Source organism: Mastomys coucha, unplaced genomic scaffold, assembly GCF_008632895.1.
Source record: "Mastomys coucha isolate ucsf_1 unplaced genomic scaffold, UCSF_Mcou_1 pScaffold6, whole genome shotgun sequence".
NCBI lineage: Eukaryota > Metazoa > Chordata > Mammalia > Rodentia > Muridae > Mastomys > Mastomys coucha.
Window position 1 is genome coordinate 38,769,067 of NW_022196912.1, and position 21,934 is coordinate 38,791,000.

Consider the following 21,934-nt stretch of genomic DNA (forward strand, 5'->3'; position numbering starts at 1 on the left):
TTTTTACTATTTTTTTTTAAACATCATAGCAGCTGAATAATTCTAAAATCCATTCTCAGCCATTGAGGAATTGGGTTTATGTCTTTGATCAAGTCATTCTATCTCTGAGAGCCTCAGTAGTTTCTATCTTTCAAAAGGGGCAGCCTGTCACTAACACTATTCCAGCTCTAAAATACAGTGATTTAGAATAATGCCAGTTTGGTTTTACATGTGATCTGCTTAGAAGTTAACACTATGCTATATTATACTCTGGTATAAAACTATATGAGAGCTATGTTTTCATTAGCTGGTTAGACTGAAGCTGAACTTGATGGTGAATGTCTTTAATCCTAGCATTCAGGAGGCTGAGGCAGACCAATCTCTGATTTCAAGACCAGCCTGGCATACAGTTCTAGGCCAGTCAAAACTATATAGTGAGGCCCTGTTCCAAAAACAATAAAAGTTATATTGAAAGCATTCTGTTTAACAAGCTGTAACATGTAACATATATACACACATATGTAACACATACGTATCATGTATGTATACATATCTAATACATCTATATATGTGTATACATACACACACATAACACACACCCATCACAATGAAAAAATTCTTTATCTTTCAGGTGAAAGTTCAACTATTATAACTTTTAATAGTAAATATTATATTTATATTAAATGAAGCATTATAATAGTTTTCCTGTTTTTAGTACCTAAGTGTGAAGCTGCCAATATTTATAGAGTCCAGTTTTGTTTTTTGAACCTAACATCCTCTGGATGACTGTAAGTATAAATTCTTCTCCAGGTTCTGACCTGAAGGGTAGAGACAGTAATATCTATTTTGTGAGAGTCACTGTGGAGGATGATGATTAAGTTAATTAATAGGATAAATAATGGATAACAAGTTCATTAATAAGTAATACTAGTTAGAGTACTCCCTAAGGGTTAATTGGTTTGTTATTTTTATTGCTTATTTGATATATAGAGCCAAATCACATATTTTATACAAATACATTATTTACTGCATACTTAAGATTATCACAGTTATGGAAGAAATACTAGAATTTGGGGTTGGATTTTGGATAGATGGGTGTCAGATCTTGACCTATTCTTGTTTTTCTTTTAGTTGTTTTTGTTTGTTTGTTTGGATTTTTTAGACAGGCTCTTCTACATTCTAGGCTGGCCTGGAATTCAGTGTATACTTGAGGATGGACCTTAAATTTCTGATCCTCTTGCTTCCACTTCACAGGTGCTGGATTACAGACATACATCCTCATGCTCTCTTTTACATGGTATTCAGACCTAGCCCAAGTCTTCACATATGCTAGCAATCATACTTAATCATCTGAGAAACATCCCAGTCAGCCTGGCACTGCTTTGTTTTATTCTGAGATAGGGTCTCACTATGTAGACCAGGCTGACCCACAACTTACTGACATCTGCCTGCCTATGACTCCTGAGATTGGGATTAAAGTCACGTACCACCATGCCTTGTCCCAACTTCCCATGTTTTAATGTCAGAACTGTTACTCTTTCTTACTATTGTGGTCATTATAATGCAGTATGCCAAAGGAATGGAAGGAAAATATATATAGGTATAAAATTTTATTTTTGTTATTGCTATTAGCCAAAATCAGGTATTTTTAAAAATGAAAAAAATATTATATTAATCTGGTGTCTGACACTAGATCTTATATCTTATTTGTTTTGGCTTTGCTTTTGCCTCTGTAATCTTAGACAGGGACTCTTTAAAAGGAATAAGATTGTAAAGGAAAGATTCACATGTTTCTTCCATCTGTGTAGCCTTTTGAGGTTGATTTGCATGTAGTAAATTAGTATGGTAGATATACAGGGAAAATGTTCCAATTTATCACATCTTTATGATGTGTTTGTTTTGATTTTTGAGATTAGTAAAAGGAAGTTTTGTTATAGCACAGTTTCTTCTTTCCATGTAACTTTATCTGGTTAAGTTGAAAGTAGGTTAGGTTACCACAGAGGACAATGTTAACAAATTTCCACAAATAAGTTTTCATTCTAAGAGTAACTTTGATATGTCACTAAAATGCCATAGCATATAAGAAAGTTCTGAGCCGGGCGTGGTGGCGCACGCCTTTAATCCCAGCACTTGGGAGGCAGAGGCAGGTGGATTTCTGAGTTCGAGGCCAGCCTGGTCTACAGGGTGAGCTCCAGGAAAGCCACGGCTATACAGAGAAACCCTGTCTCGAAAAACCAAAAAAAAAAAAAAAAAAAAAAAAAAAAAAAAAAGAAAGTTCTGGAGTCAACAGCAGTATGGAGCTGGAGAGATGGATTAGTGGTTACAGTCACTTGCTGCTGTTTCCAGAGGACACTGGTTCAGCTTCTAGCGTAATAATGGGGTCTGTACCTTCAGTTCAGGGGATCCGGTGCCCTCTTCTACCCTCAACAGGCATTGCACACACACACATGGTTCACATATATGTGTAGGCAATACACTTATATATGTAAAATAAAGTAATTAAAAAAAATGTTGGGTGTGGGAGGGGAGGCTAGAGAGAGAGAGCTCAGTGGTTAAGAGCATTGGCTGCTCTTAACCATGGACATAGGTTTGATTCCTCACACTGTCTATAACTCTAGGGGCCAGACATTTGACACCCTCTTCTGGACTCTGGGCACTGCACTCATGTAGTGCATGCATAGATAGATAGATAGATAGATAGATAGATAGATAGATAGATAGATAGATAGATAGATAGATAGATAGATAGATTTAGATACAGATATAGATCTCCAACCAAAACACCCATATCCATAAAAATTTTAAAATAATGGTTAAAAAAGAATAACAGGAAAAAGTAGTAGCTTCTCCTCTCAGGCCTGTGACCTCAGTAGTAAAACGTTAGCAGACAGTTTGTGTGGGATATCTGATACTGAGGAAGAAGAATCAGTGTTGACAACTGCTGTGGCTAGCCACAACTGTTGTAGATAGATGACAACTTCTGTCATCCAGGCTTTAGATCTCTCAGCTTGGAGGAGTATTAGTAGCAACTTATTAATATTAATACTGAATTGGATTGAATATTCATATCTCTTAGTGTGGTTCTGGTTTGAGTACTGGGATGATTGTTAGCTTTCTTGTCAGGTATTTAAGTGGCCTTTACTTTTTAATAATCAGGTCTTACTGATTTTTAGATATGCATAGGTATATTACTTACATAGGGCCACCTTGGCAATATCAGATTTCATGAAAAACAACAAAAATTTCTTTTCATATCAGTTCTTGAAATGCTTGAGAACCAGCTTATTGGTATCTTATATATTTTGATCATTAGAAATAATTTTTTTTTTTTCAAGACAGGGTTTCTCTGTATAGCCCTGGCTGTCCTGGAACTTACTCTGTAGACCAGGCTGGCCTTGAACTCAAATCCACCTGCCTCTGCCCCTCAAGTGCTGGGATTAAAGGCGTGTACCACCACTGCCTGGCCATTAGAAACATTTGAGATGGTTGCAAAAGTGTCAGTTTAAAATCTTTCCTGACTTACAAGATGGCTCAGTGGGTAAGGCTGGCAACCTAAATTTAATTCTTTGAACTTGCATAAAGGTGCAAGCAGAGAGGTGACTCCATAAAGTTGTCCTCTTATCTCCAACGTGTGTGTGTCCTGGCAGCCACCCTCCCACACACACACACACACACACACACACACACACACACGGAGTTATAATAATTAAAAAATATAATGACTACAGGGATGGCTTAGCAGTTAAAAGAGCACTTGCTTCTCTTCTTCCCAAGTTACTCAAGCCACACAGACACACAGAGTCATAATATCTTTAACTTCATCCCTTATGTTTAATTTTTAAGACAGTTCTATACTTTGTGTTTTTAAATTTAGTCTCCACTTTTCTCAGTATTCATTGCTTTACTTTCACCCAAGCTATCTCATATATAAACCTCTGCTTTCTATTTCTCTTCTGTTTATTGTTTCATCAAAGTAGTGTTGATCTCAAGTTGTGAAGTACTAGTGGAGAGAATATCAAGACCCTGTATATTAAATATTCTGTGTATTCTGTGTATGCTCACCTGTACTGATTTTACTATTTGGAGACATTTCCTCATAGTTGTATATCTTTATATTCTTAGGTACCGCGACTATTCCCAATCCTGGTGTAGGAACATTGAGTTCCTACACTTTAGGGGTTTTAATATCATATGAATTGGTTTTCATTATTTCTGCCACTATCTATGTTGAGTTAAGGAAATACAATTCTAGATGTGATGTAACTGTGGATCTCTCTCTGCTTAGTTTATTAAATTATATGATACCTTTATCCTGGCCTTCTGAGACCTCTTTTGAAATGTCAGCATTCATGGGGCTAGTGAAATGGCCTTGCAAGTAAAGTTGAGGATGCCAGAATGCTTGCCACCACTCGTTCTGGTGTCATAACTTCATCTCCAGTTCTTGGAGATCTGATGCTCGCTTCTGGCCACTGCAGGCACTGCAGTCATATTCAGTTCTACACAAACACACACACACACACACACACACACACACGAGAGAGAGAGAGAGAGAGAGAGAGAGAGAGAGAGAGAGAGAGAGAGACAGTGCACACAAGCGTGCGGCGGTGGGGGGGGATGAATTTAAAAAGACACTTTAAAGTGTCACCTTTCTTAGCTGTCCATTCTTTTTTTTATTTAAAGATTTATTTTTTATTTATTTTTTGTGTATGAGTACACTGTAGCTGTATAGATGCCCCACTTGCTCAGGTGTAATTTACTGCAGCTGTCTAAACCACCAAGTGGTTGTTGGGATCCGAACTCAGGACCTTCGGAAGAGCAGTCAATACTCTTACCCGCTGAGCCAGCTCGCCAGCCCAGCTGTACATTCTTGTTAAGCTCGTAGTGTGCTTTCTTTCCCTATCTGCCTTTTAGTCCTACAGTTTGGTTTTTTTTCCTATGCCTCTCAGTGCTCACTTTAAAAGAAAATTTTGGAAATTAACGGTTTCTCTTGTTTTAACATTCTGAGTGAAATTTCTTCTCCATGTCTTAATTAATGTTATTTTATTTGTAATATTATGTCTTACTTTGTAGTTTATATGTTGACATTTTGATTCCTTTACACTATGTTGTTTTTTTTTTTTTTTAAATAAGAACTGTATCTTTCAAGTATTTTGACCTTCTTACTAGTAATTGATACTCTTGATCTAAAAAGATTCATCCATACCTCAGGGCACTGTCTTCTTCAGTAAAGAACATAGCTTAAAAGAGTACCTGGAGAAGCAGAGAGAAAAGAGCAGCCCTTCCCATATAGCCACTGTCAGTTCATTCTTGCATTGCATATATGCATAGGCAAATGTGATTTTTTAATACTGTTCATGTGAACTCAGATTTTTTTTTTAAAAAAGTATAAAGCTGGATCTTTACTCTTTATAAGGTTATTTCTGAGCTGTAAAAATTACTCCCTCCTTCTGATGTTTTCATAGTCCTTGTATCTGCTATTCAGTCTTGGCTGCCATAACAGAAAGCATGAGGACATTGTTTTACTTGCATCTTTGGTGGAGGCTTCATTAACATCAGACATTGCTCCAGGTTAGTCTAATACACAAATTGAATTTTCTTATAAAAATATGATTTTATTAGTGAAAAATAAATTTGAAAGCCTCAAATGACATCTTAGAAAGAATGATTATAAAGTTGTCAACAGGGTTCCAAGAATATCCTAAGCATGTTCTTAAGCTTCATTTAGAAATCTGACATCTGTTTAAGTCTGTCTGTCTGTCTGTCTGTCTGTCTGTCTGTCTGTCTGCCTGCCTGCCTGCCTGCCTGCCTGTCTTACAAAGAAGTACATTTTAACTGTAGAAATTATAGGGTTGGGAGAAAAGAGAAGTTGCTTAAATTCCATCAGCTAGGATATAACCATGGTTAGTGTTTTGTATCTCCCTCCCTTTTTAAGAAGGGTGTTTTTTTCCTCCTGCACACATATATACTCAGTTGGATAATGTTTTGTATTCAGTGTAGTTTTAAATTTAAAAATAAGGAATTTGATAGTCTTTTTTATAACCAATAGAACTGTTAAGTGAAGTGTTTTGTTTTGTTTTGTTTGTTTTGGTTTTTTGTTTTTGGTCCTCTAAATAAAAAGACTAGTAACAGGGACACATGCATAACTTCATAGTAGAATGAACCTTATTCCATTTGTGGTAGAGTTAGGTAATGTTTTTATTGACTGTATTCTGTATACTAAATTTAGAGTAACTATCTCTCATTTTGTCTTTGCTTTATAATTTAGAGGAATTAAGTAAATTTGTCACCTAGTTCATAAATATCTCTGCCTTGCCCAGGTTTGTTTACATCTGAATCCATGTTTTTAAACCTTACTCTGTTCAGTGTGATAATGAATAGCTACTATGTCTGACTGTTTATTCATGTATTTGTCCATCGATATTGAATAGAGGAGAAGGAGCTGGAGAATAAAGGGGAGTCTACAGAGATGCTGAGGGAGATTATGGTAGAATAACTCAGAGGAAAATGAGTGGAAATCAGCTTTCCTAAAGTAGCAGCACTTTATTATACTACTTTGTCACATCACTGCTAATGAATTTTAAAGGTATGGTGTAGACATTTGGCATGAATAAGTCTAATGTCTGAGTTATATCAGAGATGATGTTTTAGTCAGGGTTTCTATTCCTGCACAAACATCATGACCAAGAAGCAAGTTGGGGAGGAAAGGGTTTATTTGGCTTACTTCTACATTGCTGTTGATCACCAGAGAAGTCAGGACTAGAACTCAAGCAGGTCAGGAAGCAGGAGCTGATGCAGAGGCCATGGAGAGATGTTCCTTACTGGCTTGCTTCCCCTGGCTTGCTCAGCCCGCTCTCTTATAGAACCCAAGACTTCCAGCCCAAGGATGGCACCACCCACAAGGGGCCCTACCCCCTTGATTACTAATTGAGAAAATGCCCCCCAGCTGGATCTCATGGAGGCACTTCCCCAACTGAAGCTCCCTTCTCTGTGATAAATCCAGCCTGTGTCAAGTTGGCACACAAAACCAGCCAGTACAGATGAGAAGTAGTGATTCGTACCTTGTTCTGTGAGCCAGTAATTGTCCTAGCCCAGCGTTTAAATGAAATTCAACCTTATAGCCAAAATATTCTTAATATGTTCAAAGTCTTAATAGATACTGCATAGATAGAGGTAGCAATGTGTTGAATTGAACAATTCAGCATTGTGCCACCCACCGGGCAGTTCCACAGTGAAAGCACGTTTCTCTTGAAAGCAGCTTAGGAAGCAGGCTGCAAATAGCACATCTGTGAGATTGTCAAGAGCACAGGAACTATAGACTGGAGAGTAACTGCACCACCAATGAAGACAGGAAACATTTTCTCCTTCAGAAGTCCTTTTAGGGCTACAGTGTATACTTCTTATGTGAATGGATGACTGTCTTCTTTCCAGCAGTCAGTAGATAACTTTTAGCCTCAGTTTTTAGTTCCACTGTACAGCAAAATTACCAGAATTTTGTATGTCATGGTCTAAGTATAAACAATGAAAATAATAACAGAAATTCATTGACTCTTAATGCTCTGTGGATTGTTTTCTCTAATGAAGTTTGAGAACATACAAAATTCAATTTGTTTTTAGAGTAAGTTAAGGCTTGAAGGTGTAAATATACATAGAGAGTGTGTTAGCAACTTCTAAAAATTTGTTCATAGCTTTTTTATGATTATTTACTTTGAGATAATCTGGTTATCGAATACAAGTGAAAGCTGGTATACTTGCTGTGGTATTGTTTTCTACCTTTACAACTGTCATCCTCTAATCCCTGACTTCTGCTCTGTGTTTTCACATTTTTTTTCTGGTGCAGATTATTTTTAGTGTTGTATAAACTTTATGTCACTATGCAGATCTAGTAGGGGTTGCTGTTATTGCCTGGTAACAGCACAGAAGATGAATACAAGCTACAGCTCTTGTCACCACATGATTACCTCTTGGACTAACCATTTTCATTGTAGTGTTAACAGCATTTCAAAATACTTCGGATTTCAAAACATTTTTAAAGGAGAAATGATGTAAGAAATGTTTCAAATTACTGACACAGTGTTACATTTTTCAGCAAAAAAAATAGAGATTCATAGTTTTCTTTCTCTAATTCTGTTAGTTTTTGGTCCATGAATTTTCAAGTTCACTTATTAAAGTACAAACATTTAGAATTGTGTGCCTCTGTGCTCTCTCCCTCTCAAGTATGAGACTCATTATGTGAGAATTGCAGGCTGGCCTGGAACCCAAAAAGATCAGCTGTTCTGCCTCTTAGGTCTTGATGTATATTGTGTTCCATTCAGATAAGGACTGTCTGCTCTAAGTCTGTTTTACTATATACATTCATTCATTCCTATTGTAACATTTTATCCTGGCTGTTATTTGCCTTTCCTTTAGTCTTCAGCCTGTCTGGTTTATATCTAAACCATGTAAGTTTATGTCTTGCTTGTTTGTTGTTTGATAATTCATTAGTGGGTATGTTTAGTCCATTATATTCACATATATCTTAGACAGCTTAAAATTACTTGGATGCCCCTAGTCTGATCACATTCATTTATTCAAATTTATTTGTGCTCAGATTCCCTGAATTTTTCATACACTTCCAACCCCCTGCTTCAATATAGGGCTTCTTTGTTAGCTTTGGCTGTCCTGGAACTCACTCTGTAAACCAGGCTGGTCTCAAACTTATAGATCCGCCTGCTTCTGCCTCCTGAATGCTGGGATTAAAGGGGTGCACCTCCACTGTCCAGCTGGATTTCTCACTTTTAAATCACCGTTCCATTTTGCCCTTCTAAAGCTTTCATTCATTACTATATATTTTTTTAGTTATAGAATTTCTAATTAATTTCTATTCCATTTTATTTAAGCATATTTCTAAGAACTATTTTTACTTATGTTTTTTATACTTATTTATAAGAAAAATTTAAAGCTAAACCTAACATTTTCTTTTGACTTCTTTTTTTCTTATTCATAACTGATGCTTTCCTTTTTATCTCTTTATTAAGTTTTAAATTATTTGCTAGATCTTGTAGATATGGAGTGAAGAGTTTGAGCTTGTTAATCTCTTTGAAGAATGTTAGTTTTCATTCTGATAGTCTGTTCGGTGACTTACAGGTGGCCGTCCCTTATTTGTGGAGGCTTAGTTTCATACTTTGTCAGACTTACAGGTGGCCGTCCCTTATTTGTGGAGGCTTAGTTTCATACTTTGTCAGAGTAGGCGTGTGGAAAGAGCAAGGTATTGCTATCAAGTCCTTTCACCTTAACGTGACTCAGCCTCTAGCTAAACTGCTCCGCTTTGATGTTTATATTTACTGTTAGGTTTTGTTAGGTAGTAGTAGAGCAGGACTTATTTTAGATCAGTGGTTTGTGGCCCTTTTGGGAGTTGGATGCTCTTTTCACAGGGGTCACATATCAAAATATGCTGCATTTCAGATATTTGCATTAACAGTAGCAAAATTATAGCTATAAAGTAGCAAATTTCCTGGACATGCAGCTGATACATATTAGAGGAGGAACTGTGTTCTAGAGTAGTGGTCCTCAACCTTCCTAATGCTGTGAAGTGACCCTTTAATACAGTTCTTCAGGTTGTGATGACACCCAACCATAAAATTATTTTGTTGTCAGTATTGTCATGAACTTGACACTGGGGGATTAGTAGAGGTCAAAACAGGCATGATTTTTTTTTTTTTTTGAGTTTATGATACCCTCTGGGGAACCAGCAATAAGTAACAAACATCCAAAAAATTACAGATTATAGGAAGAAAGCAAATGAAGTTGAAACTGTGAGGAAATGATGAGATTCTTTATGGTTTTTAAGAAAGTATTTATTACTTGGCCCCAGGGAGGTTCTTAGTTTGATTGGGTAGTCAGAGGAAGCTTCTTTGAGGAGTTTTCACATTTCAGCTGAGTGGAAGAGAACTTGTGTCCTTGGATAAGAGGTGGTCAGGGACTGATAGATTTTTCTAAAGAAAAATATATAAAGAAGAAAGGTTCATTCTTATATAAAGGGACTAAGAGAAGATAATTGTGCTTAAAGTATGAACAAGAACAAAAGGACAAGGTTTAAATTGGGAAGATGACTTTGGGCTCATGAGGGCAATTGTTGTCAAGAGCTTCATCTTTTCTTAGCTTCTTCCTCCAGCTCTGAGACCAAATGCTGCTGAGAGAACTGCAGGTGGGCTGGGATATGGGTGGCATGAAATCTGGCTCTGTTTGAGGTGGGTGATGCTAACTAACTTCAAGTTTAGAGGTGTAGAAGTAGTGTACACTATGGATGCAGAGTGCATTTTAGCCTCAGCTTGCCACTTTTATAGTCCTCATGCAGATTGAATTCTCTGTGCCTTATATTTGCCATTCTGACAGGTAGAAAGGATACCTCATTGGGACTAAAGCAAAGATTAAGGTAATGTATCCAAACACAGTAGTGCCTGGCACATACTCTGAAATAGGCACAAATCTTATGAGTTGTTCTTTAAAAGATATAAGATTAGTAAGTGAAATGGAGCAAGAACAAGGAAGAGAGAATGAGTTAGGGACATATTGGCAGGAGAGGGAGATAGAGGGTTAGAGGTAAAGTACCTTGATCAGAGTAGTTGTTCATGAGAAGGTAGTATTTGAACTGGGATCTGAAGGAGTCAGGGACTGAACTCAGAAAAAGGCTTTCCACAGAGAATAGCACATGCAAAAGAGACAAGCTGAGGACCAGACTTGGCTTGTTTGTATAGTTCATTAGACTGAGTGGATATAGAAGAATAAAACCAGTTGAGATTTTGCTGGCAATTGGAGTAAAAGATGTTGGACCTGGTTGGCAGCCATGGAAATAGCTAGGTATGGCAGGATTGGAAACAAGTTAAAGATAGAACTGTCAGATTTTGACAAAGGAATTTTTAACCTGAGCAACTTGAGGGATGGAACAGCCATTTACCAACTAACTGTAAGAAATAGATACATTCAAGAATAAAGCTTGGTTGTTTCAGTTTTGTATATGTTACCAGTTGTTATTTATTATCATACAGTATGTGTTAGCTGTTATAACTTAGACTCTAGATTTCTTCTCTTTGTGATACTTTGGTATGTTCTGGGAATTAAATATGGTTGTAGGGACTGGAGAGATGGCTCAGCTGTTAAGAGCTCTAACTGCTCTTCTAGAGGTCCTGAGTTCAATTCCCAGCAACCACATGGTGGCTTACAACCATTTGTAAAGGGATCTGATGCCCTTTTTTGGTGTGTCTGAAGAAAGCGACAGTGTAGTCACATACATAAAATAAATAAACCTTTAAAAAAATATGGTTGTAAATAGATCCTGTTTTAACTCTGAAGAAATTTATATTCTATTAAGCAAAATAGGAATTGATCAAGTAACTTTATTGTTAGGTTTTTTTTTTTTTTGAAAACTTATCTTTTAAGCAGATACTTAGGAATAAATGAGAATGAGTTAATAAAATCAGGTTATCACTTGCAAACTAACCTATTAGATTATTAATGTTCATATAGTAAGTGATGCACACCTCCCCTCACAACACATATACATAAACACTGATGTTTCAGACTAAAAGATGTTTTCCCCCTCAGTAAACATTTTTTTGGAAATTGCCTGTTAAGTAGTATCTTATTTTTTAAAACACGGTTAGCTTAAATAACCTGAGGGAGTTTATTTAGCTGAAATGACATAGTTGCTTCTTTGACTTTAATTAAAAGGTATATTTCCTGAAACATTGGGCCCTCATGTATGTTCTCCCTGGAAGTGTCCTACTTGTGCTTTGGAGGCTTGCCTGGAAACAGGGTATTACATGCATCTACTTGGCTAAGGGTCAGATTGTTTTGCAGCTAGTTAACAGCATTGCAGCACCATTACTCTCCTTATGCAGTTAAAGTATTACTTCTTCTTCTTTTTTTTTTTTAATCCATAGGTTCGTCATAAGGCATCACAGAAGGTTTATGCAATGAAGCTTCTTAGTAAATTTGAAATGATAAAAAGATCAGATTCTGCTTTTTTCTGGGAAGAAAGAGATATTATGGCCTTTGCCAACAGTCCCTGGGTGGTTCAGGTAAGCATAACAACTTTGTGTTAAGGCGCCTATTCAGGAGACTGTTTGTGTGCTTTGTTCACATAGTAAAAAGTGTAATTATTTTTTATTAGACCTGATTCAGTATGCTTGTTTAGTTTTTCTTGGTGGAATATCTATATAGACATGGCATATAAAAACTATTACTTGAAACTATTTCTTTCTTAATTGTTTTACGTATAGATTTTATGTGATCAGACACTGTGCCACTCCTGTCATTAGATTGATTTTTACATACTGAGGTTAGTTAGACCTCACATGACATTCTCAGCCTAGATTAAATGGGAGAGAAGTTTTCTACAGTAAGCATCTTGAAAATTCTACAGTCCTTTATGTATTTTTCTGTTATAATATATATTTTTCTGTTATATATGATGTTAGTGTTCCTAATTCTGCCTCTGCTTTTTCTATTACATATACCACCAACTTTGCTTCTTTACATGCTATTTAACTCCAATATCCAAATCTATAAGATGTTTTTGAGCAAGGAAGATGAGTAAGATTAACCACATATCAGTGTGTGCTCTAAAGTGCTTAAATGAGCTGGAGTTTCAAACCTTGTTTGAAAGGGGCAGCGTGTAGATTTTTTTTAAGGACACATAGATGATTGCCATTTAAAAGGTCATTAGTACTGCTTTAAAAAAGTGATGTTGAGGGGGACTGTAGAGATGGCGCCATCAGTTAAGAGCCAGTCTGCTTTTCCAGAGGACCCAGATTTGACCAGCCCCTATGTAGCAACTCTTCTGACAGTCTGTAACTCCAGTTCCAGGAGATCCAACACCCTTTTTTGGACTCCATAGACATTGGGCACTTACATACATGTAGGCAAAATACTCAAGTATATATAAAGTAAAGTTAAAAATGAGATTGAGCCTTAAATCCTTTTTTGTTTTTATTTCATGAATTGTAGCCATTGTTTAGAAATTCTGATGTGTACAGTTCACACTATTATACTTTGTGTATGTGTGTGTAATTATGGGCCATGATAATTTGCTTGAATAAAGAATGATAGTAATGCTGATGTGGTAGATATAGCTGTAATCCCAGCACTTGGGAGGCTGCACGAGGGGATTCTTTCTTCCTTTTTTTTTTTGTTTTTTGTTTTTTGTTTTTTTGGTTTTTTTACTTTGTTTTGTTTCGTTTGTTTGTTTGTTTTTTTCGAGACAGGGTTTCTCTGTATAGCCCTGACTGTCCTGGAACTCACTCTGTAGACCAGGTTGGCCTCAAACTCAGAAATCCGCCTACCTCAACCTCCCAAAGTGCTGGGATTAAAGACATGCGGCACCACTGCCTGGCAAGGGGATTCTTTCTAAGTTTGAGTTCTACTCGATCTACATAAGGAAATTTGTTTCAAAAAGGAGGAAAAAGAAGATAGCACTGACATGTCCCACTTTTAGCTTTAAATCTCATTCATTTTTTTTTTAAGTTAACTATTCCATATATTGTTATCTTTTTATCTTTGGTTCTGCTCAATAGATTTTCTACTGAGAAAGAATGGATCTCTTGATGATTTAAATAGTGTCTGGTTGCCGCCATTTCTATTTGCTTGTTTTCAGGGAGGGGCTGAAGGGGCCTTTGTTGTTTGGTGGGTTATAGAGATACTTTTTCTTGGGAGTTGTGATTACTCTGTCTTTCTTGGGCAACATACTGTAGCCTGACAGTGCTGTTTGCTGCTTATCATGAGTAAGAGGATAAAGAGTAGAAAAGAGGATTTAGTTCTCCTCCAAGTGTGGCTACTGATTACTCTTTTTTTTTTTTTCCACTGAAATGGGACTTATTTCTTATGTCTTTTTAATTGGCATCTGTTAGATGTTTCTAAGCTGCTCCTACCTCCAGCTCTCTTCTTTGTAAGGTATGAGCAATACTTTGTTTAGTTTTCAGAAAACTACTGTCTCCTTTGTTCCAATTATATCTTTTAAATTTTTTATTTAGTTTCCTACATTGTGTTTTCTGTGAGAGGAAAACATTCATGTAAGCACATTTTATTGTATGTCTGGAAAAGTAACCATGTAAAATTGTTCTGTTATTTTCCCATTAAACAGGCCTGATCCAGAAGTAAAGAATTTCATAAATTTTAACTATTTTAGTGTAAAGTAGTCTGTCTTTTCACTAGTAATAATAATTTTGGGGGTTTCATTTTGTTCATGGCTTTGTTTTTAGCATAATTTTGTTCTTCCTCCTTTTCCAGCTCTTTTGTGCCTTTCAAGATGACAGGTACCTATACATGGTGATGGAGTACATGCCAGGTGGAGACCTTGTTAACCTGATGAGTAATTATGATGTGCCTGAAAAATGGGCCAAGTTTTATACTGCTGAAGTAGTGCTTGCACTGGATGCAATACACTCCATGGGCTTAATACACAGAGATGTGAAGCCTGATAACATGCTATTGGATAAACATGGGCATCTAAAATTAGCAGATTTTGGCACATGTATGAAAATGGATGAAGTAAGTAATCCAATAAAAAATGCTGTTTTGTAAAAGTTTATCCATAGGTATTGTGTTTGTGTGTATGAGAGAGTGAGAGAGCATGCACATGCAATGATACACATGTGGAGGTCAGCTCTGTGGAGTCAGTTTTCTTCTGCTGCTACATATGGGTTCTGGAGATATACTCAGGTCACCAGGCTTGTGCCATAAGCACCTTTACCTGCTGAGCCTTCTTGTTAGTCCTCGTTTTTTTGGTGTGTGTGTGTGTGTGTGTGTGTTTTAAGATACAAATACAAATCAGGACTTTGCAATTTTGAGTAAAAATGAATTTCACTTTGACAGTGGCATAAGAGCTCCAAGATAAAACCATTTGAATATTTCCTTTACTATTCATTCATCTAGGTGTAAAATACTTCTATTAGTGGCTTGATGAATGAACATCAGTGCTCAGTTCATTTATCTTCTTGACAAGCATCTGTTACCAATCAGAACTAGTTAGTAATGGTCTAGGTTTATAGAATTGGGCTACAAAATTTTAAGTTCAAGTTCAGGAGTACTTCTACCAACATTATTATTTCCGTGGTTTTTTCCTCCTTTTGAGAAAGGAGGTGATACAAAATGAAGAAAAAAGTCGGTCACTGCTTTACACCTAACTCTTCTGTATCAGAGTTGGTTTAATAACAGTAACTTCAAACATAACCATGATAGTGGTTTGTTTTGATTATGTAATTTTACATTTTGTCCTTTCTTGTGTGTACTGTTAATTCCTGATTGGGCATGGTTGTCTACAAGATGGCTTTTACATAGTAAGTAATCTGTGCATCTAGGAGACTAAATTTCACCTTTGGTATAGTTTTCATAACCTTCCAGAATAACCACCAACAACAACTATAACAACAACGCATGTACAAAAACATTTAGAGTGTCCCCAGGCATGGATTTTTTTTTTAATTACATAGGACTCTTAACTTTCTAGTAATTGTTAGATGAATAATGCTGTTGCAAGTTTGAGTTCTGTCACTGTTTGCCTTTCCTTTATTATTGTCTCTACATCAGAGACCGACTAGAGCTCAGTGGCCAAATCTAACCTCTGGCATGGTGGTAAACATCTAAAAAATGATCTTTATGTGTTTCAGCGATTAAAGAAGAAGATAGATTGATAGAAACTATTGTACCCCTTCAGGTTTTTATAGTCTGGCAGCAATATAGACATCCTTTGATTCTTGAATATAGACATTAGGTGATCTTTACTTTCTCATATTATGTCAGAGGTCAAAAGATGGTATTGGATTTTCTGGAACTGGAGATGGCTGTGAGCCATCCATGTATGTGCTGGGAATTGAACCCTCTGAAAGATCTGCTGAACCATCTCACTAGCCCCATGACTAGTTGTTCTTGTGTTTATTCCTAAAAAATTCTATTTTCCTCAAAATTGTACATTAAAAAAATAAAATGATAATCCTTACTGTATTCTATATTTTCAACTTTGACCATTATATTACTATATAGCTTTAACCAGTGGGATTATCAGTGTGGATAAAGACACTTTCCACCAAGTCCCTTCTTGGTACTCACATGGAGAGAAGACAAAACCAACTATTGCAAGTTGTATGCTTTTGTGCCTATTCATCAGTCAATCAATAAATAAAAGAGATAAAAAACCCTTTGTACTTATAATAAAATAATTAGTACCCAAGGGAATAATAACTAAGGGAATCCAGCTAGGCAGGTTTGTGCAGTTAGGGGTAGATGAAAGTGTGAGTTCCATTTAAATTTTTGTTTTCTACCTTTGTAAGAGGCATTTTGAATTGTTTATAAGACCAAACCCAAGACTTCTGATTAATCCATTTTTAAGTTTTCAGTAAACTCTCTTGGTCTATATTTTGTCAATGACAAATCATCAAATATATTTAGAAAACATTTACTACATTTAAAGTAGTTTTTTAGGTGTATGTGTGGCATATGCATGTGTGTGCAGGTACACTTGCCTATGAATGCATGTGCAAAAGTTGGCAGTGAATATTAAATGTCTTCTATCTCCACCATTTTATTTTATTAAGAGTGTGTGCGTGCATGAATACATACATGTGTGCATACCTGTGCACCTCCATGAGGAACCCAATGGGGGAGGTCAGATGTCTTCTATCACTTGCTACCTTATTAACTTGAGACAGTCTCTCACTGAGCCACAACTAGCCAGTTAGGTTGGCTGACCAGTGAGCCCCCAGGACCTACCCCCTCCCCTCCATATCCCCCAACACTGAGATTACAAGCTTATATAACCATGCCTGACTTTTTATGTGAGTGTTAAGGATTTGAACTCAGGTTCAAATCATATGCTACCATTATGCTTGCACTTCTACTTCCTGAGCCATCGACCTAGCCCTATTTTTTATTTTTGAAGCCAAGTCTCTCACTGTACCTGGACCTCACTTGTTTGTTTGGCAAGACTGGCTGGCCAGTAAATCTCTGGGCTCTGCCTGTCCCCACCACTGCACTTCCCTCCTTCAGCCTGGAGTTTTAGGCATGAATTGCCACACCCGGCTTTTTTAATTGGTTGCTAGGAATTGAAATTTAAGTCCTCACTCATTCACACCAAGTACTTTAACTCATCTCTCCAGTCTCCAATCAAAGTAATTTTGAGTAACCTTTGAAAATGAATGCCTAGTCATTGTGTTCTCCAGCTCAAACTCATGAAGCCTCTTAAAATATGATTCTTGGTGCTGTCATGTGACAATACCTCATAGCTCTAAAGTTGTTTTGATTTATCATATAATTCTTTCATAATGTGTTACTTTATGAAGTTTCCTTAGGTTGGCTCCATATCCTTTAGTGTATTGGCTTTTATTTTCATACTACAGAATGTTAAAAACTTGCCTTTTTCTCCCCATGCCTAGAGCCACTCGAAGAAGCTCTGATATCTTTTATTAGAAATGGTACTTAGGCTGGGCAGTGGTGGCACACGCCTTTAATCCCAGCGCTTGGGAGGCAGAGGCAGGTGGATTTCTGAGTTCGAGGCCAGCCTGGTCTATAGAATGAGTTCCAGGACAGCCAGGGCTACACAGGGAAACCCTGTCTTGAACCCCACCCCACCCCCCAAAAAAAGAAAAGAAATGGTACTTAGTAGTTACCTGTATGATTGCTAGATATGCTCATTGCTCCTAATGTATCATGACTTTCAGGCTCAGTCAATGGATAGAGCTAGGAGGCATGGGTTATAACACCCAGTATTCAGCACATGCCTCAATGCTTACATTGAGTCTCTATCTCTATAGATGATATGTCAAGTACTACCACTTAACACTGGTATATCTGGTTGAAGTCTAACACCATAGGTCCAGTCTAGTCTTTCTCTTCTCTTTTTGTAATTTCTTTCAATGGCTAAAAACAAACAAGCAATCCCCTCTGGTTTGTATTAGCTAAATATATATGTATGTATGTATGTATGTATGTTTAACCCTAGTGTATGTTTAAAATTGTTTCATAATTGTTGTCCTCACTACTATGATAAATAGATTTGCTAACATTGCTTTTTGTCTTGAAGATGTCCTGATAAAATAACTAGTTTTTCCAAAGCTCCTTAGATTATTTTTTCCTTGCCTTTCATCATGGTTATGTTATTCATGAAAAGAAAAAAGTCCACTTTTCACTTTTTTATATGTGGAGCTTCCTCTGATTTTATGAGGATTTTTCTCTACGTTTTTTGTCTCTACTGGTTTTCAACAGAACTGTAAAGTACAGGATAGTAATTGATGAATGGTAATTGTAGTAGCTGAGCACTCCCTTTCCTGTAGTGCAGTGTTTGTCTAGACCTCCTAAAGCCCTGGGTTCAATTTTCAACACTGTAAAAAAAATTAGTAAATTGTGTGCCCTGTCTTTTAATGTCACTATCTTACTATTTTTGTCCTTAGTAATAATTCACAGAAGTATTTTTCTGTTACCAATTCATATTCAAATTATAATGACTTCTCAATTTGCTGGTATATTTGGAGAAATAGCATTTTATTTTGCCAAATTAAGGATACATAAAATACTGTTTTTGAAATTAGTTTCTCAGGTTTAACATGCTTTATAGCATTTAAACATTTGTACAGATCATGTCCACAAAACACATTGAACTTTATTTTCTCCAAGGATGTCATATTACATATGGCTTTTTGTTGCTGTTTTGTGGATGTTGTGTTGTTAGTTTGTAGTGATGAGGAATGATCTTAGGGCTTTGAACACTAGGCAGACTCTCTCAGCATTGAACTATTTCCTTAGCCCTAATATCTACCTAGCATGTTAGTATTTCTATAGCTTTCTTGTAAGAAATGTGGTGATGCATCATTAGCAGGGAGAGGAAGTAAAGGGCATTTGGATTAATATAGAAAATGTTTACAAGTTGGACAGAACTTGGAATAAAGGAACTGTGTTTAGCTTTACATTGATTGCTAGAATTATTTCACTTAGCAGAAAGCACTGTGATGCTTTTGTGCGTATGTGCTACATACTCTCTTACTCTCTTCCCTTCCTCTCCTGTGAGGGATGATTCTTATCTTTGCCAAAAGACACTTGAGGAACTAGGGAGATGGCTCACCTGTCAAGCATGAGGATCTGAGTTCAGATCTCCTAGTAACTACTGCCTAGCTCAGCCAGTTACTGAGCTCAAGGTTCATTGAGAGACTTTCTCAGGTAATAAAAGTGATAGAGGAAAGCAGCCATTGACCTATGTCTTACACACACACACACACAAACATATACATGTTATACATATACATACACACTAAGAAGATACTCACAAAGTATTTTACTACCCAAGAAAACAGAAAACAGGTAAAGGTGTTGAAACACTTTGCCAAATATGTTGATGACACAGCTACATACTAGAAATATGTAAACCTAAGATGCGCTAATCCTTTTTGGTCTTTTAGTTTAAATATTTAATATATTTTCTCAGTCTGCTCATGATAAACTATGAGCCAGTTCTTAATACCATGTCTAAGCTTAGTGATACAATGCCATTGTAAGCACTTTTGTTTCTTTCCAAAACAGCAAAATTGCTTTCTGCCTAATGAGTCTTTCCCTTTCCCCATGTTGTATGTATCATTTAGATCTTATTTTGTACCCCCTTACTTTAGAACATATGAAGTAAACAACAAATGTTAGCAGTTTCTGTAACTTTTGGGAGCCCACTGCCTTTTCCATTTTCCATGGATGAAAACTCATACCTGGTCTCCCTGATGCAGATATTTCTATGCATTCAGTGGTGTATGTAATTCCTGAGTCCTGAAGCCACATTAGCAGTGGTGTTCTATTGGAAGTGATATGTGGCACTGTCTGATAATGTATCAGTTGTCACTGTGTGTGTTCACCCTCGATGTTTGGCTTTTTTTAAATTCTGTTGTTTACCCAGACAGGCATGGTACATTGTGATACAGCCGTTGGAACTCCTGATTACATATCACCTGAGGTTCTGAAATCACAAGGAGGTGATGGTTACTATGGGCGAGAATGTGATTGGTGGTCTGTAGGTGTTTTCCTTTTTGAGATGTTAGTAGGTAAGTCAGTATTTGAATTTGTTTTGTTTTGAAAACCCTTTTCATAAGACTTTATAGTTCAGTCAAGAATTGGAGAATGTGGGCTGGAGAGGTGGCTCAGTGGTTAAGAGCACTGTCTGCTCTTCTAGAGGTCCTGAGTTCAAATCTCAGCAACCGTATGGTGGCTCACAACCATCTGTAATGAGATCTGATGCCCTCTTGTGGTGTGTCTGAAGACAACTACAGTGTACTTATAAATAAATAAATCTTAAAAAAAAAGAATTGGAGAATGTAAAGAAATTGCCATGTTCAAGGGAGGGATTTCTGAAAACCTGAACTAGAATCTGATGTAGAACTGGTGAGATGGCTTAAGACACTGACTTTCATCCTGTGGGCCTTCCCTTTTTTGGGGGTGGGGGAGCGAACGACCCTTTCACAAGGGTTGCATAAGACAATTGGAAAACACAGATATTTATATTATGATTCATAACAGTGACAAAATTACAGTTGTGAAGCAGCAACAACAGTGATTTTATGTTTGAGGGTCACCACAACATGAGGAACATTAGGAAGGTTGAGAGTCGCTGGTTTAAGAGGTACAGGCATGTGTGGAGCCTGATGATCTGATCTTCAGGACTCTGGTGTATGTAAAAGAAAACCAATACCTGCAAATAGTCCTCTGCCCTCCACCCATGAGTGTGACCTGTCCATGCTTACAAGTTCACACATTAGTATATAAATAAACGAAGTAGAATCTGATATAAGACTAGCATAGTGGCAGAAAGAAGTCTAACATCAAAAGAAAATATGCTATATGTTGGTAGGAAGTATTTCTCCAGTAGATCCTTTTCTTATTTTTCATAAGTATTTTCATATAACTGATACTGCCCTCAAACTTGAAATCCCCAGCCGTAGCCTCTTGTTAGCTCAATTGCATTGATATGTGTCACTACTCATCACTGGATCTTTTAAAATTAGGGAAGAATTAAGAGCAAGAACAAATTCACAGGTTTTGTAGCCCTTCACTAATCTTTTAATCTGCTGTCCTGAAGCTGAGCTGGAATTCTAGGCAACTGTAAGCCCCATGGCCTGGGTGCTGGGAAAAAACTCTGGAAGAGTCAGCAACAAATAAATTGCTCTTAACTGCTGAGCCATTGCTCTAGCCCCAATAGTTTGTTTATTTTGTCTGCATGTGTCACAAATATCTATACTATGAACTGAATTTTGGCCTTTTGTAAGAGGACTGCATGCCCTTAATTAACTAAGCCATGTCAGTGGACCCTAAGATTTCTTAATAATATTTATTGTAGATATTTTAAATGGTTGAGTAAATATTTAAGTAAATTTTAGTATTTGTTCCAGTAGTTAGAGAGAATAAAACTGTTCTTTGGTTCATGTAATCTTATTATATTGTTAATTTGCAAACTGTATTTTACTTATTATTTGTATATGTTTTAAGTTTTTTGTTTGTTAAGAAACAGGGTCTCTCTATGAAGCCTTGACTGGCCTGAACTTTAACACATAAACAAATACATATTCCTCCTCCTCTTCCTTTCTTTTTCTTCTTGGTTTTTCTTCTTCTTTTGAGACAGAGTCTCATTATGTAGACCAGGGTGGCCTGTAATTTATATAAGATCTACCTGCCTCTGACTCTGGAGTTCTGGGATTAAAAGTGTTTTAACATCACAGTGAGATGAATCACATAGTTATTTTCGTTTTTGCTTTTGTTTTGTTTTGTTTTGTTTTTCGAGACAGTGTTTCTCTGTGTAGCCCTGGCTGTCCTGGAATTCATTCTGTAGACCAGACTGGCCTCGAACTCAGAAATCCGCCTGCCTCCTGCCTCACAAGTACTGGGATTAAAGGTGTATGCCACCACTGCCTGGCCACATAATATTTTTAAATAGATTGTTAAAAGTCTCACTATGTAGACC

General features: G+C 36.8%; 1 protein-coding gene and 1 long non-coding RNA gene across 5 annotated transcripts in view; one reads left to right on the forward strand and one right to left on the reverse strand.

The window, feature by feature from the left end:
- Positions 1-21,934, forward strand: part of Rock2 (Rho associated coiled-coil containing protein kinase 2) — an 89,629-nt gene that overhangs the window by 33,173 nt on the left and 34,522 nt on the right. For all 4 annotated transcript variants that reach the window (XM_031357018.1, XM_031357019.1, XM_031357020.1 and 1 more), the window contains exons 4-6: positions 11,898-12,035; positions 14,242-14,502; positions 19,880-20,024. In XM_031357018.1, coding sequence (XP_031212878.1) covers positions 11,898-12,035; positions 14,242-14,502; positions 19,880-20,024 — 544 coding nt within the window. The remainder of the gene's footprint in view (positions 1-11,897; positions 12,036-14,241; positions 14,503-19,879; positions 20,025-21,934) is intronic.
- Positions 9,791-19,839, reverse strand: LOC116080603. The gene is made up of 2 exons (XR_004114495.1): positions 19,695-19,839; positions 9,791-9,950 (listed from the first exon to the last, which is right to left on the reverse strand). It is a non-coding gene; the product is annotated as an uncharacterized LOC116080603 (long non-coding RNA).